Source organism: Nicotiana tomentosiformis, chromosome 8, assembly GCF_000390325.3.
Source record: "Nicotiana tomentosiformis chromosome 8, ASM39032v3, whole genome shotgun sequence".
In the NCBI taxonomy this organism is placed as follows: domain Eukaryota; kingdom Viridiplantae; phylum Streptophyta; class Magnoliopsida; order Solanales; family Solanaceae; genus Nicotiana; species Nicotiana tomentosiformis.
In genome coordinates this window covers 62,460,797-62,477,153 of record NC_090819.1, presented here as the reverse complement: position 1 = coordinate 62,477,153, position 16,357 = coordinate 62,460,797, and the positions used below count along the sequence as shown (strand labels likewise).

The 16,357-nt window shown below is 36.1% G+C and overlaps 2 protein-coding genes across 10 annotated transcripts; one reads left to right on the top strand and one right to left on the bottom strand.

The window, feature by feature from the left end:
• Positions 1–22: 22 nt before the first annotated feature.
• Positions 23–10,913, bottom strand: LOC138896872 (vacuolar protein sorting-associated protein 25). 4 transcript variants are annotated; one of them, XM_070182384.1, is made up of 9 exons: positions 10,797–10,913; positions 10,573–10,678; positions 9,403–9,492; positions 7,779–7,918; positions 2,119–2,172; positions 1,926–2,014; positions 913–988; positions 385–510; positions 23–196 (listed from the first exon to the last, which is right to left on the bottom strand). In XM_070182384.1, exons 3-8 carry the CDS (start codon positions 9,459–9,461, stop codon positions 389–391), a joined length of 540 nt encoding a protein of 179 aa, XP_070038485.1. In that variant the 5' UTR covers positions 9,462–9,492; positions 10,573–10,678; positions 10,797–10,913; the 3' UTR covers positions 23–196; positions 385–388. The 4 variants fall into 4 exon arrangements, with proteins under 4 accessions (XP_070038485.1, XP_070038484.1, XP_070038486.1 ...); XM_070182383.1 differs by lacking the exon at positions 23–196 and having other exon boundaries at positions 288–510; XM_070182385.1 differs by lacking the exon at positions 23–196 and having other exon boundaries at positions 288–510; positions 10,635–10,678; positions 10,797–10,908.
• A 534-nt stretch (positions 10,914–11,447) lies between these two features.
• LOC104116689 (phosphomevalonate kinase, peroxisomal) lies at positions 11,448–14,971 on the top strand. 6 transcript variants are annotated; one of them, XM_070182381.1, is made up of 4 exons: positions 11,453–11,653; positions 12,236–12,299; positions 12,412–12,562; positions 12,715–14,971. In XM_070182381.1, exons 2-4 carry the CDS (start codon positions 12,292–12,294, stop codon positions 12,883–12,885), a joined length of 330 nt encoding a protein of 109 aa, XP_070038482.1. In that variant the 5' UTR covers positions 11,453–11,653; positions 12,236–12,291; the 3' UTR covers positions 12,886–14,971. The 6 variants fall into 6 exon arrangements, 1 of the variants encoding a protein (XP_070038482.1); XR_011410368.1 differs by having other exon boundaries at positions 11,457–11,653; positions 12,236–12,606; positions 12,715–13,288; positions 13,445–14,971; XR_011410367.1 differs by having other exon boundaries at positions 11,459–11,653; positions 12,236–12,606; positions 12,715–13,288; positions 14,356–14,971.
• Positions 14,972–16,357: the final 1,386 nt, after the last annotated feature.

Sequence of the window (16,357 nt, the reverse complement as noted above, 5' to 3'; positions counted from 1 at the left end):
GGATCCACTGTTGGCGGCTTGGTTTACATATAGAATAACGCATCAACAACTCATATATATGACATACTTAGAAGATTGCAAGTCGTGACATTACAATATTTGGATTCGTGCAAATTCTACTTTCAAAATTTGTGTGATCCTGCCAAACGTTTAAGAATTTCAAAATCTCATGTTTCCTCAAGACAAGTGAAAAAGGAGTTATCCCAATTCCCAGTCGTCGAGTGTGAATGAGTATTTGCCATAGTATTTGATGACTGATGGAAATTCAAAAAATACGGAGAATTCAGTTTCAGAAGTTGGAAGTCCATTTCATCCCATTTGGCTCCACCAAGTAATTCATGACATAAATACTCAGTACAATTCTCGCTCATTGCACACAAAAGGTGGTTTACAGAGAAAATTTGACACCTTCATCATCAGCTGAAGTTCCCTTAAATATCGCAAGCTTCCCCTTATGTTCAAGCAGCTTCAAAGCTCGCATAAGAACTGTACGGTCCATTCCATGAAGCTCTGAGCAATAAAATGCCAAAGATAGATGACATGATAAGGAAGCAAATAAAATAGAAGAGATAAGAACATAAGATCTCCATCAATCCACGAGTTGATGAGTAAAGTTTGTCATAACATAAAATGTGTGGGAATTCACTACTAAACATAATAGTGAGATGTTAAACTGAAAAAAGTTTGATTATGTATCACTATAATTTCCGTTACATGTTTATGACCGAGTAGTTCAAGATGGAAACAAGCAGATGGTCATATATTTAAGACAAGGGAAAATTGAAACCATCAACTATTCTCAATCTATCTAAACATGTTTTATGCATAGAAGGCAAGTGAAATGCCGAGACAATAAATAGTAACCAATGTGTGCTACCTAATACATTGTAGATTTTAAAACCCAAATCTTACCTGTTCCACGGGACTCTGTCCCGGAACGTATTTCTTCAACTGTCATAACACTGTCCTCCAGCCCATACTCCTTTACCTAATTAGCTAAATAATATTTCCATAAGGAATCCGACAAGGCTGGGGAATGGCAGTACATTGCAAACACAACTACAGTGTGAACAAGGTTAAATAATAGTTCATCAAACATCTCCAAAACCAGACAGCATCCATCCCCAAATATGGTATATAGCAGTCCCCAACAAGAACCTAATTGTTAAACATTAAAATCGTATCTTTTATAGGATAATACTCTGAGAGAAATTCAATTCAAACGAGCAAACTGCAAAAGCGACTTCAGATAAATTTAAGAACAAGAAAGCAGGAAAATGGAAGCTAGGAAGAAGTCTTCCGGGGATTGTTGAAGATTGATGATAAACAGGACCATGGAGCGCCACTCTTTATATAAATGAATAACACATAGAGAAGCAAAATGGTTCTATTCTCAGATAGTTAGATGGGGTGGTAAGGGTGGAGTGTGGGAGAGCATGAGCAACATGGATTAACAGGGAGTATAAGACTATTAAAGAATGGAAAATCAGGAAAGGAAATTAGGGGTTTTCCCATTTGCCCAAACTTCCTCCACTTCATCATTTCAGTTCGAGTTCAGATGTTTACCATATGCTATCTTCACCCTGATTATGGGGATCTGCAACTGCCGTAAAATTTCAAAAACATTTGTCAAACAATTTAAAACATGGTTTGAAGTAAAAGAGGCTCTTTTGGACAATCTCTACTTTGTTGTTAGTATAATAATAGCATATGATATTTGAGTATGATACCCTAGAATGAGTCCTATATCCACTCAACTAATCATACCCTAGAATGAGTCCTATATCCAACAACTAATCATTGTATAGTCCCCTCAAACACAGACACATTCCTAACCTACCGGGTTCTACAATCCACTAGAATGTTGGGTTAGGACCATGCTAAACTAAAAACAGACAGCAATTATTTTAAGGTTGCATACTCACAAAGTTTACAATCAAGTCTGCCCAGTCCTGGATGCGATGCCATAAGATTAGACATTTTCTATGACCTTTATCCATCCATTCTGCACGACCTGTCAAATGGATCAGAGTTAGAGATCTGGCCTTCTGCAGTATAGTGAACTCTCATAGCAATAATAGGTTCAACACGATCATTAAAACTGGCAAGATCACTTACCATCAGAAAACAAAGCTGAGAGAAATGCCTCCCTAGCTTCATGACTCAGAGATCCTGCACTATCAGAGATCATCCATATTCAGTTGTGGAATACTAAAGTTGCCAAGCTAAACCACATAAAGAGATTAGCACATTTTCAATTAGCGAAAAAATGCAAGGATTTTGCAAATTAAAACAAATGACATTTTTGTTCATATGGTCCGTGAACTGACATGCATACTTCACGGCATAGAATTAGAATGATTGAAGAAATCTCTTTAGAAACCTTGTACTCCAGATGAATAAGTATTACAGATTCACTCCATTAAACCTCATAACATAAATTTTTACAGTTTGATTCACATGTAATTAATCCATTTCCTTCCCTGATTGTAGTATCATCTCTGTTTTCAACAAACTGAAGAAATCAGCAAAAGTAGAGAAAATGAAAAAGGTACTTGCATTTAGCTGAAAAGACACGATAATTTTTATGGGACTATATTGTTAGAATAGTTATGTGAATATATGTAATTAGTCCTAGTCCCTTATGCAATAGGAGTAGGTTATGTGTTATGTATACACATAAATAGCGCTCATTATAACATAGAATAACAATCAATAATATTTTCTCCCGTGCTTTCTCACATGGTATCAAAGCATTGGTGAGATAATTATCGTTGTGCGTCATTCCAACGACATCCGGGAAGAAATCAGTCGTCACCGTGCAATTTTCCGCTAACTAAAGCAGTTGTTCACGTCAATCTAAGTTTCAGCGGGGTTTGTGCAAATTCCAACACCACCACAAGGTTCTCCTATCACCGGCGACCAAACCCCAGTGAAGATCTCCGGCAGAAAACTTCGCAAGCGCCGTCACGGGCCTCCGGCAGTTAGGGTTCCGGCGAGAGTGTTGAGGTCGTTTTCCGGCATCTTTCAAGTCTGATTTTTCTTCTGGGCTGGTCGCCTGCCTTTTCCGACTCGACCCTTCGAGATTTTGTGGTTTTTCAGTTACAGGAAAAGTGTTTTCGGCGAGAGCAGTGGTCTGTCACTGTTCTGGTCACTTTTTCGGCCACCTTGTTCACATACTAAGGTCGCCTGTTGATTCCGACCTTAGTCATTTAATTTCCACCATTTTGTTGACTTCAATTTCCTTCCGATGAATATCTGAGAAGTCAGAGCAGTTGCGTCTGTCAACTGAATGTCTTCAACACAAATTTTTCAGCACTCTAAAGCTCGACTAACAATATCAGACCAACTTACTCTAGTTTGGTGATTAGAACAGTGTCTGATCATTATAAAAGTTTGGTTCCAGTTTCTAATTGCTTGATTTGAGGGTATCCCATCACTGTTGGTAATCTTCATCAGATATTTGGGTTTGATCTCTTTTAAGTCCATTATAATGTCACTCAGATCTGATGCTTTTGGCTCAAATACCGTTGGATCCTATACTTCGAACGTTCATATGGTATCTTTATCAGATTATGAGGGTGTTTGGATTGACTTTTAAAAAGTAGCTTATAAGCTAAAAGCCAAAAGCCATAAGTTGGTAATACCCAACTTTTGGCTTTTGGCTTATTTTTGTACTTTTCATGCCTAAAAGTAAGTGCTTTTAAGCACTTTTTATCATTGCCAAACATCTCAAAAACTAGAAAAGTGCTTAAAAGCACGCAAGCAGATACCTCCTGAGATAGCTTTTGTAGCTCAAACAGGTAATAGCGTGACTTGTGTATCTCAATCGACTTCTTCTTCCGACTCTTGGGTCATTGATTCAGGTGCATGATCATATTTCTGGTAACAAATCTCTTTTCACTAGTATTTCATATTCTGAATCTCTTCCAACAGTCACAATGGCCAATGGGTCTCAAACCATGGCAAGTGCAATAGGTCAAGCAAGTCCACTTCCTTCCTTACCTTTAGATTCAGTTCTTTATGTTCCCGGTAGTCCTTTTAATCTCATAGCCGTTAGTCTCTTAGCCAAATCATTTAAATGTGCTGTTTTATTTCTTGATGACCTTGTTTTTATACAGAAACGCAGTACGGGGCGGATCATTGGTACTGGACGTGAATCAAATGGACTTTATTACCTTATCCTTGCTAAATCACATGGACTCACATCTTGTCTTCCTTCAACAACTTGTCATGTTACTGATTCACCGGATTTATTACATTAAACAGTTGGGACATCCAAGTTTGTCAAAACTTCATGAAATGGTACCTGGTTTATCTCACTTGTCCACTCTAGAGTGCGAGTCATGTCAGCTCGGTAAGCATACTCGCTCCCATTTCCCTCGGCGTCCCGATAATCGAGCGGAGTCACCTTTCACTTTAGTCCATTCAGATGTTTGGGGTCCTAGTCGGGTCAGTTCTACCTTGGGATTCCGCTACTTTGTCAGTTTCATTAATGATTATTCCAAGTGCACTTGGATATTTTTGATGAAAAATCGATATGAGTTGTTTTCTATTTTTCAGACCTTCCACGCTGACATTCAAAATCAATTTGGGGTTTCGATCCGCACATTTCGTAATGATAATGCCCTAGAGTATTTGCCTTTCCCATTTCAACAGTTTATGAACTCTCATGGAATCATTCATCAAACATCTTGTGCGTACACATCTCAACAAAATGGAGTAGCTGAGAGAAAGAATAGGCATCTCATTGATATTGCTCGCACACTTCTCATCGAGTCTCATGTTCCGTTGCGTTTTTGGGGCGATGCAATTCTCACATCTTGTTATTTGATTAATCGGATGCCTTCATCTCCCATCCAGAATCAAATTCTGCATTCAGTATTGTTTCCCCAATCAACCTTATACACTCTTCCCACTCGTGTTTTTGGGAGCACATGTTTTGTTCATAACTTAGTCCCTGGAAAAGATAAGTTAGCTCCTCGTGCTCTTAAGTGTCTTCCTTGGTTATTCTCGTGTTCAGAAGGGATATCGTTGTTACTCACGTGATCTTTGTAGGTACCTTATGTCAGCTGATGTCATATTTTTTGAGTCTAGACCTTACTTTACCTCTTCTGACCACCTTGATATATCTGAGGTCTTACCTATACCGACTTTTGAATAGTTTACTATAGCTCCTCCTACGCCCTAACCCATAGAGGTCTTACCCATACCAACCGTTGAGGAGTCTAGTGTTGCTCCTCCTAGATCCCCAGCCACAAGAACACCACTTCTGACTTATCAGCGTCCTCCGCGCCCACCATCAGTTCTAGCTGATTCATGTCCTGCACTTGACCCTGCTCTTACTGCGGACTTGTCTCCTCCTAGTCAATCGATTGCACTTCGAAAAGGTATAAGGACCACACTTAATCCTAATCCCCATTATGTTGATTTAAGTTATCATCGTCTGTCATCATCCCATTATGTTTTTTTATCTTCTTTGTCCTCTGTTTCCATCCCTAAATCTACAGGTGAAGCAGTGTCTCATCCAGAATGGCGACATGCTATGATTGACGAGATATCTATTTTACATACGAGTGATACTTGGGAGCTTGTTCCTCTTCCTTCAGGTAAATCTACTGTTGGGTGTCGTTGGGTTTATGCAGTCAAAGTTGGTTCGGGTGGTCAGGTTGATAAACTTAAGGCCTGTCTTGTTTCCAAAGATATATTCAGATATTTGGGCTCGATTACAGTGATATTTTCTCCCCCGTGGCTAAAATAGCATCAGTCCGCCTTTTTCTATCCATGGATGCAGTTTGCCATTCCTCTCTATCAGTTGGACATTAAGAATGTTTTTCTTCACGGTGACCTTGAGGATGAAATTTATATGGAGCAACCACCTGGTTTTGTTGCTCAGGGGGAGTCTAGTGGCCTTGTATGTCGCTTGTTCCGGCCACAATGGTCTAAAACAGTCTCCTCGAGCCTGGTTTGGTAAGTTCAGCACAATTATCCAGGAGTTTGGCATGACCCGTAGTGAAGTTGATCACTCTGTGTTTAATCGGTATTCTGCTTCAAATCTCTGCATTTATCTGGTCGTTTATGTTGACGATATTGTTATTACCGGCAATGATCAGGATGATATTACTAAGTCGAAGCAACATCTCTTTCAGCACTTTCAGACTAAGGATCTGAGCAGATTAAAGTATTTTCTGGGTATTTGAGGTCGCTCAGTCTAGCTCAGGTATTATGATCTTACAACGGAAGTATGCCTTAGACATTCTTGAGGAGTCAGGAATGACAGGTTGTAGACCTGTTGACAATCCGATGGATCTGAATTCTAAACTTCTGCCAGGACAAGGGGAGCCTCTTAGCGATCCTGCAAAATATAGGCGGCTGATTGGTAAATTAAATTACCTCACAATAACATGCCTGACATTTCCTTTCCTGTGAGTGTTGTGAGTCAGTTTATGGATTCTCCTTGTGATAGTCATTGGGATGCAGTTGTCCGCATTCTTCGGTATATAAAATCAGCTCCAGGCAAAGGTTTATTGTTTGAGGATCGAGGCCATGAGCAGATCGTTGGATACTCAGATGCTGATTGGGCAGGATTACCTTCTGATAGACGTTCCACGTCTGGATATTGTGTCTTAGTAAGAGGTAATTTGGTGTCTTGGAAGAGCAAGAAACAGAATGTGGTCGCTCGGTCTAGCGCAAAAGCAGGATATCGAGCAATGGCTATAGCAACATGTGAGCTAATTTGGATCAACAGTTGCTCAAGGAGTTGAAATTTGGTGAGATCAGCCAGATGGAACTTGTGTGTGATAATCAAGCTGATTTTCATATTGCGTCAAATCCAGTGTTCCATGAGAGAACTAAACACATTGAGATTGACTGCCACTTTGTCAGAGAAAAGATATTCTCGGGAGATATTGCTACAAAGTTTGGGAAGTCAAATGATCAACTTGCAGATATTTTCACCAAGTCTCTCACTGGTCCTCGTATTAGCTACATATGTAACAAGCTCGGTACATATGATTTATATGCACCAGCTTGAGGGGGAGTGTTAGAATAGTTATGTGAATATATGTAATTAGTCCTAGTCCCTTACGTAATAAGAGTAGGTCATGTGTTATGCATACACATAAATAGCGCTCATTGTAACATAGAATAACAATCAATAATATTTTCTCTCGTGCTTTCTCACATATATCATCTTAGTCCAAATGTGTGTGCATGCATGAGAATATCATCTATTCCATCTCTGCTTCCTTGATTAATATCAACTCAAGATTTGCTTTGACAATCTTGTAAGAACCACTGTTTTCCCCTTCTACAAGGATACACACGCCACCAAACAAAAGGAGACAACTCTAGAGGGTGATAGTTACTCCCTTCTTTCAAATTTGAATGAAACTCTTCTCATTTTGGGATGTTCCAAAATGTTGCATCATTTCATTTCTATACAACTTTCACCACCTTTATGAATTCAAATTCATTAAAATATGCATTTTTAAATTTTGATATAAAGCTTTCTGTATAAAATATCACAACTTACTTTTCAAACTATCACTTTAATATTCTTCTTCCATTATCACTATTATAATATAAGTCAAATTAATATCTTAAACTTCACATAAATTGATATTTTACGTTCCACTGATGTTCTAGATCACTAGCGTTATGAATTTCTAGGCACCTTGAGTTCATTTTAGCGAAAGCAATAGTTAGGGTAATATATATAACGCAGCTCCTAAGCTGAACATCAGACATATAAAACACTAATAAGAAGAAGCACTCACTTTCAATAGCAGGATTACTGAACAATGGAAAGTCTTCCTCCAGCCCAATTACAAAGACCTTTTGGGTTCGACAGAAATCAATTATGAGCTCCTTCCATAGCTGTATCTGCTTCTCCCTAGTTTCCCTTACAGGCTGCAAACTAAGGAAAGAAGAAAAATTATCCTATGTGCAAACTACGAATCTTCTAATATTGCTCGAAGAAAAGTTTAATTTAATGCACAACAAATAAAGACAATCATTTTTTTTGTGAGAAACCATCTTAAATCCCATTGAAAGATATGTTACCACCATGCTTAAAGCTACAAGTCAACATTTCACATATAGGCGAAAGAATGTCATTTTCTTTTGCTTGCACACCATCAGATGTTAAACTGAAATTCTCCACTTTCGAGAAAAGAATCCTACGGTGTTAGCTTCATTACATCCTAATTATGGGATCCAAGATCGAAGATTCAAAAAATCCAGCAGAATTCTTAGACCATATATAACTGTAATATTTATCATTTATCTTGACTTAAACACGTCGAAAAGTTTGAACTTTCACATTTCAATAAACACAATTTGTTTGATAAATCATTACTATATAACAACGTTAATTTTTTTCCACAAGATTGAAGACTATATTACAAAATCCAAGAAGAGAAAAATGATTTTTTTTTTGCTCTAACTATCTGAAGTTTGATTCATGGGCAAAGGCCTAATTGCTGTTTTCAACTACCATATAAAAGTATAAAACATTGATTAATTAAAGATTTGATGATTGCATAATGGCTAAAGTAAGTGGAAATTACTTCTATATGATTTTTAGTCTTCTTTTGATAAGTAAGAAGAGATACTTTTGTCTTGGCAATAAATACATGACAAACAAAGAGCAGAGCTATGCAAAGGATAGACTATCAGAAAACTGTCAAATATGTCACTAGGGTTAGTGTTGAAGTGGGAAGATAAAGTTAAACTAGATAGAATTGTAGGTTGTTTGGCAACTCTATTTATAAAACTAAAAACAAGCTTCCCTAACATGATAAAAGGTTGGACTTACACATGGAGGTGAAACAATAAAAAAAACTGTTAATATACTATGAAAATCTTATATGTTACAGATTAAATGGAAAAACATGTTTTCATCTACCCAAGAAAAGGCTGGATAGCAGATGAATGGAACAGGTATCGGAAGTGCTTAATAATTACTTGATAACAACCATTAGCTTATAAGAAATCCATAAAACATTCATGCTTGGTAGTTTCCAGTTTTTAAGATACAGCAATAAAAAAGCAATCCAAACTAAATTTCTGCAGGTAGATCTAAATGATTTGTCATCCAAATGTTGAGACTACGACTGCATCCCCTGATTAGAACCTTTCTCAAGCAATTTTACTTTCTCCTCATAAGCAAATGTATACATCCACCATGCACCATACCAAATTCAGTGACTCATACAGCCAACCTCCACTGATTTGGGAAATTGGGATTAAGGTGTAGTTGATTGATATCTACTGCTGTCAAAGTGCAGGTTCATGACCCCGTCCAAGAAAAGGTTTTCCATCATATGTTTTGACCAGACGTGTTCAAATATAGGCAAGTATACATATGGAGACATGGAAATAAGGGAAAGAGTAAATTACGTGAAGTAAGGTGGATAGTTGAAGAAGTTAGGCAGCTTGAATTCAACCAGCTTCTGCATCTTTCTTGAATTACTTCCTTCTCTGCCTTGGCTGCTCTTTCAAAAAATACCCCCTTGTGATAATAAAGACATAGAAAGAAAGGAAGGAAGGAAGCAAGGAATAGAATAATATCACCAAAATTAACCTGATACTAGTGGTGGCAAATGGCAGGTTGGATTGGATTTGGACGGGTTCAAAACAAACAACAATGACAACTACGGCTCAAGATCGAGCTAAAAATGAGTTTAAATAAAAAAGGGTCATAATCCAATCTGTCCTTATTTATACAGGTTAAATACGGGCTGGTTTGTGAATAATTCTGGTCCAACCAACATTTTAAAGATTAAATTTACCAAAAAAACAAAAAGCCAAGTCTGAATTCTTTCTGGCCCCAAACAGAAGGAAATTTTGAAATACAAAAATATATGTGTACTGCTTGACATTGTTAAAATAGCATTACAAACAACTACATACAAGGTTTAGTTACATCGAAGGTTCTTTCTTCCTTCATACCAGATATCAATTTGTTGTCCGGAACTTGGCTTATTTGCATGACGAATTTGAAACTAAGTTCAGGTGATATATGTCGTTTTGGTCCAAGATGGAAGTGATATATCGATATTTAGAATACGTTGATACTCTGACCTTGTGATTTAGTCCAGGAACAGCCATAGAATTCCATATATTATACAAGTCCAACAATACATTAATTTTGTTCAGTCATAGAGTATTATAAATGTATGTTTTCACGAAGATTTAGAATACTCTATGACTCTGAACAATCAAAAGCGAGGTTAGACTATATGGAATTCAATGGCTCTTCCTGGAGTCTGGGAGTTAAAGATTGGAATTTTGAAAGCTCTGTCAACATTTGTAAAGGGAGCAAAATGCAGCGTTTCTATTTTACTTCAGGGATAGAACCAGGAATAGGTAAAGCCGATCAGCATCAGAGGGCACTTCATGATCAGAGCAACTAATAATTTGAATAATGATTTCTCAAGAGAAAGCAGTTTCTACTTCCTCCATACACATCCAGAAAATAAAATAAAAAAACAAATCTTTTTAGAAAATTTGCATCTGGGGTATCTTTAATACTAATGTAAACGAAAAACAAAGATGAAGAGTACATACTTCAGCGAGCCAACAACTCCGTCGTATATGGAGAAATTCAGAAAGTCAAATCCAAGACTCACCACAAATTCGAAAAAAAATTGTCGGATGGCAAATGACCCCGAAACTAAAAATATCAAAAAAAATTAAAAGAATAATCAAATTCCTATGATTAAAATATTGTTATGAGTAAACCTATGACTTTCAATATTATAAGCTTGTTATTGTAGAGAGCATAGAATAACCTGAGAATGATAGATGAAGACTCGGTGATGAAGAGAAGCTCAGGGAGAGACCAGTCTAACTGTAACTTTGGATCAAAGTTAAAATTGAGTCCTTTAATAGGTTTATTTTGGGGTTGTTCGTAATAATAATGATAAAAAGTTGGGACCTCGTAAGAACAAACTAAGAAAATTGTAAAAATGCAAACAAGCCCAAAAAGTTATAACAGATGGATTAACTGGCCCCAAGGGCTTTTTGTTCAGTTCTAATGGAAAAATAATCAAATTTGTCACAGCAAATGAGATTTAAGCCCAAAAATTGTTATAATTTTATTTGACTAACTTATAATCTTACCAATCACTCTGATTAAAATATACATAAGGCTTTTTACTGACGGGATAAGAATAGTAATTTCAAAATAAAATATATTGATATTTTTGTCTGGATATAAGTAGTTTTGAGATTATTTTTTCAGAAGTAATATTATTTTTATTTTCATATTCAATTTGGTTAGCAATACTAATCTTGAAATAAATCAATAAAATGATATATTTTCTCTTCGCCCAAAATCTTAAGTGAATCAAGATTAAAATTAAACAACAACTTCCAATAAAAATATATTTATATAAATAATTTTAGTATTATTTAATTTCTTATCCAAAAGATCCCTCAAAGAGATATACAATAGTGAAGCAATTTTAAATGCTCTTTCTATAAATTTGAGTGGAAAAAGAGAGGTGAAAATGAAGTGGTGCAACTAAGAAAGGCAAGTGAATGTCAAAACTGGACTGCTGCTTGTGCACATATTGTAGTTATTGTCATCGTCTTCAATTCAATTCAAGTCTGCAATCACAGTAGCTGCACTAACCCAGTAAAGCGAGTATCTTTTATCACTCTTTTTGTTTATCTCTGTGACAAAATCTGAATGATCACTCGTCAACCTTGAAAAATTTCCAACTTTCTTGAAATTGTCATGTGGACTTAGAGCTGTGCAAAAGATTTTCCCTTTTTCCGTTTTCCCACAATTGTTCTATTTCCTAGTGGTTTGTTCTGCCATTCGTTGAGTTAGGCCTAGATGATTACCGTGGGGTGAATGATTCTGAGTTTAGCATTTTGTTATGTTTTCTTTGAGGAACCCATGTTGAATTATTTCAGCATAGATGCTTTTTAGTGAAATCAAAGATCTCAATTTTCTTTTATTTTATATCATGCTAATTAGGATTATGGTTTAGTCATGTTGGTGTACTTACATTTGGTCATGTGCTTGATAGGAGTCTCTGTAGTTTTGTTATAAATTGGTCCAATTCATATAGCTGATCCCAGCTAGTTCGGGATTAAGGCATATTTCTTCTTGTTGTTGACTTGTTTTTAAATTGAATTGGAGGGCTTGTTTTCTTTAGTATGCTTCATTTCGGTCTCTTTGTATTTTTTTAAGAAAAACAAGTAAATTTTGATTTTGCAGCTTTATCAGTCTTGGATTGCATATTTCAAGCTTTTCAAAGTGAGAATTATTTAATAATGGAAGTGTAATTTTGGGATTTTTATATTTTGAATTTTTTCCATTTTACGTTACTTTAATAATCCAGTAGCTTTTATATGCATGAATGTCTGATTTTCGGCTTATTGATTGTTAAAAAGAATTGCCTCTGCTCCTGGAAAGGTTTTAATGACAGGAGGTTATCTTGTTTTGGAGAGGCCTAATGCCGGTATTGTACTTAACACAAATGCTCGTTTTTATGCAATTGTGAAGCCACTTTATGAGGAAATTAAACCTGAAAGTTGGGCATGGGTGAGTGATATTTGCTGCACTTAACTGAATATGATTGATCTGAAGTATGTATTAGCATGCCTTTTTTCTTCTCCTTTCTCGAGAAGCACTTTTTTATTTAGTCCCCTCCGCTTTTTTCCCCGCTGTGAGGCAGTTTTCTTATTTATTTTTAGGTATGGACAGATGTTAAATTGACTTCCCCTCAGATGGCAAGAGAAACCATGTATAAACTGTCTCTTAAACACTCGAAGCTTCAACCTGTTTCTTCAAGGCAAGTGCTTTCAGATAAAGGAAATAATATTTCTCTTTATATGTTTGTGAATTTTCTAAAATTTGCTTTTTGAATACCTGTCTACTTAATTTTGATTTTATTTGATCTGTTTTATTATAACAAGAATATGTAAGCCATCTAAATGGCAAGCAGTATGGTATTTCATATTTTTTTGTTTGAACCTCAGTGAATCAAGAAACCCCTTTGTAGAACATGCTCTGCAGTATGCCGTTCCTGCAGCCCATGCAATACTTGACAAAGATAAGAAGGATGCATTGCACAAACTACTTCTGCAGGGTCATGTCTGACACTCTCACCTTTCGTATCTGAGGATGATGACATTTCCTGAATATTAGACTTTACCACCTAATTATTGTTAAAGAAATTAAAAAATTAATGTATCCAACTGCATTATCCATGAAGGTCTTGACATAACTATCTTGGGTTGCAATGAGTTCTATTCAGATCGGAATCAGGTATGTTCATAGCTTACTTATATTTCCAATATGGGATGTGGTTCAGTGATATATAAATTACCTGTGAGTTCAGTTTGTTCACATGAAGTGAAATTTTATATTCACCAATAACTGTACCCAAAGTTGTTTAACTTTATATGTTACAATTTGTGGCAGCTGTTCCAGGAATTATAGTTACGGCAGGGAAAAGTATCATATGAGACTACTTATTATTATTATTCTTTTTTTAATTTAGGTTTTGCCCAATTAGTGAATGGCTTAACGAAAAAGATAACCTCAGTCCCAGAAAGTGACCAAAGTTGGCTTAATAATTAAATTGACCAATTGCTGGACTAATGTTTGACTCGATATTTTCTAAGTTCAGAAAATAACACTGGACAAACATAAAATTCTAATTGGAAATACTATGAATACATTTTCAGTTACATTTGCAAATTACATAAGTTTGTGACGAAGTAAAGGTAGAGTAGCCAATTTGAATAGAACAAACCTGCAGAAATTGTAAAAAGAATGACTATCATCCACCAAGGTAACACAACATTTGTAAGATTTTAATGGCCATGGATTTTCAGTGGAGGATTGAATTTATTGGAATTTTCAACCGATACAGATGGAAAGAAACTGATAAAGCATTCCTAGAAACAGACTTCTACTGCTTCGCTAATTTATTAAGTTATCGGATTTTGTTCAAAATATAAAAACAATAACGATACAAGGATTTTGTATAATATCAAAAGAAAAATAATACATACAAACTTTCAAATTATCCTGATTAGCTCATTGCTGTGACTTATATATCTTGATCACATTAAGTTAGTGAAAGGACTATAGGGATGGAAAAATGACAATGAAATTTGATACGGGGATTTTGTGAGGCTAGAACTGGTCAACTCGGATTAGTCCTTTATTATTTTAATTGACTAAAATATTCAACTTTCTATTAAATTACATTGTGGAATTCTGAACTGCACAAGCTAACATACTGTCTAAGATGTTATCCTACTAGGTATTTTACCTGTATTCCTTGTTTGATAATATTTAGACCACTCTGTTAATTATTTATGTAGATTGAAGCACGTGGGCTCCCTCTTACACTTGAGTCATTGGCTTCGCTTCAATCACCTTTAACGCAGAAGAATCAACTGGAGAAAATCGCAGGCCTGAAGTGGCAAAGACTGGATTAGGGTCATCAGCAGCTATGACAACTGCAGTTGTTGCTGCCTTGCTTCATTATCTTGGCGTTGTTAACCTCTCCTGTTTGACTGAGGATGGTGAAGCTGATCTTGATGTAGTTCATGTGATAGCTCAAACTGCCCATTGCATTGCACAGGGTAAAGTTGGCAGTGGGTTTGATGTTAGTTCAGCCATTTATGGCAGTCAACGCTATATCCGATTTTCACCTGAAGTGCTCTCTTCTGCTCAAGTCTTCTTTGCTGTCCATCTCTTTGATTATATTGTAGGCAGAGTTTGCCCGTATATATTAGATAAAGTAACATTTTTTCAGTTTTGTCTGAGTCTCAGTTGGTGACTGGAAAATTGCATGGATGGCTTCAATATCTGTTTTTTTTTTATTATTTTAATCTGCCAAAGGTTATCCGTTCAAACTCATTATGAATCGATAGTTGACTTTACATATCTTTTGTCCTAAGAGGTGACAATTAAAGTTAGTATACTCTTTCCAAATTGATAACTTAATATGAAGAAGAGGCATGTATTGCATCATTCAGATGCTGTTTCCATCACTATGTGGTGCTATTATTTAGGTAATATTAACTTCGATACAATATGGTATTTTGAGTCTCTCTGGCAGTAAAAAGGTCAGCAATGTGGAAAATTGTTTCTATTAGCTGGACATCAAGGCTTAAAGAGTGGTACACAGTTAAGAAATGACTAGACTTTTCATGGTGAAGTAAATTATTGGAAAACCATATTAGAGATCCTTTATCATAGAACATTTAGGAATGCATCATTTTACTTGCACGGGTGCACGGCTTTGGTCCAACCGTTCAAGTAATTTTTGAACAGTCAATGGGTTCTGAAGGATGTAACCTTCAACTCAGAGGCTCGATAATACATGCTTCAGTGGGGCTAAAATCTAGCTTGGTTGCAGTGTATACCAGGGATTGTAGTCATCTATAGACATTTTTCTGAAAAATAACGAGCGAAAGAGGTAATTGGAGGAACTGCAAGTGAGGTTTGATGTTCTTCCGTCTTTAGAATGTTGGTCATTTCCTGTGCAAAGCAATTGTATCAGAACCTATTCCTAAATGATTTATCAGAGAAATAGTTATGCTATAACTACCTCTAACCTAAACTGCCACCCAAATCACATATTTGATATCTAGAAAGTATCTAGAGGGTTAACCATTTTGCTCTCCAGTCTAAAGCTTATGTTGCTGGAATGAGAAGTGCATGGTATGTCAGTAACAAGTGAGCTGTTGGGTTTTGCTCTTTCTCAAACCACTTTTGATCATCTGAGTAAATTTAATTCTTTGTCAACAATTAATAGAGTTTCTATACCTTTAGATGGATATTATATCTTCTATTTTAAATCATTTTTTGGCATGAATAAACTTGTTGTTGGTCTTAACGAAGGTTTTAAATAAAAATAAAAAAAGGTAGCCCAGTGCGCTAAGCTCCTACTATGCATTGTGTCCGAGGTAGGACCGACCACATTAGGTCTTCGTTTGCAGCTTTGTCTTGCATTTCTGCAAGAGGCTGTTTTCGCTATTTGAACCTGTTGAGAGTGTAGCAAGCTGATGTGCTGATGTGGCATTAGTCAGTTAGTGAGTTAGTTAGATAGGTGGTTAGCAAGTGAGTTAGTAATTTAACTAGAGTTAGTATTAGAGTTAGATTTAGTTGGTGATATAGAATTCTAACTTTGTATATAATATCAGTGATATAGCTCAGTTGAAGAAAATGAGAATGAAGTAATCTTTCTCTCCAAGTTTTCTTCTCCTTCAATTCAAGTTATACTTTGTATTACTACAGTGTAACAATTTGACATGGTATCAGAGCCTACCGCTCGAGATTAATCGCTCATTTCAGTGTTTGCTTGTGAGCTCAGCA

What these genes read in the sequence shown, in the direction of transcription:
- LOC138896872 (XM_070182384.1), bottom strand. Translation starts at nt 9,461, where the DNA reads ATGCAGAAGCTGGTTGAATTCAAGCTGCCTAACTTCTTCAACTATCCA. An exon ending in CAGACTTGATTGTAAACTTT is followed by an intron (nt 989 to 1,925) that starts GTGAGTATGCAA and finishes TTAGCTAATTAG; the next exon opens with GTAAAGGAGTATGGGCTGGA. An exon ending in GACAGAGTCCCGTGGAACAG is followed by an intron (nt 511 to 912) that starts GTAAGATTTGGG and finishes TTTATTGCTCAG; the next exon opens with AGCTTCATGGAATGGACCGT.
- LOC104116689 (XM_070182381.1), top strand. An exon ending in AACCTGAAAGTTGGGCATGG is followed by an intron (nt 12,563 to 12,714) that starts GTGAGTGATATT and finishes ATTTATTTTTAG; the next exon opens with GTATGGACAGATGTTAAATT.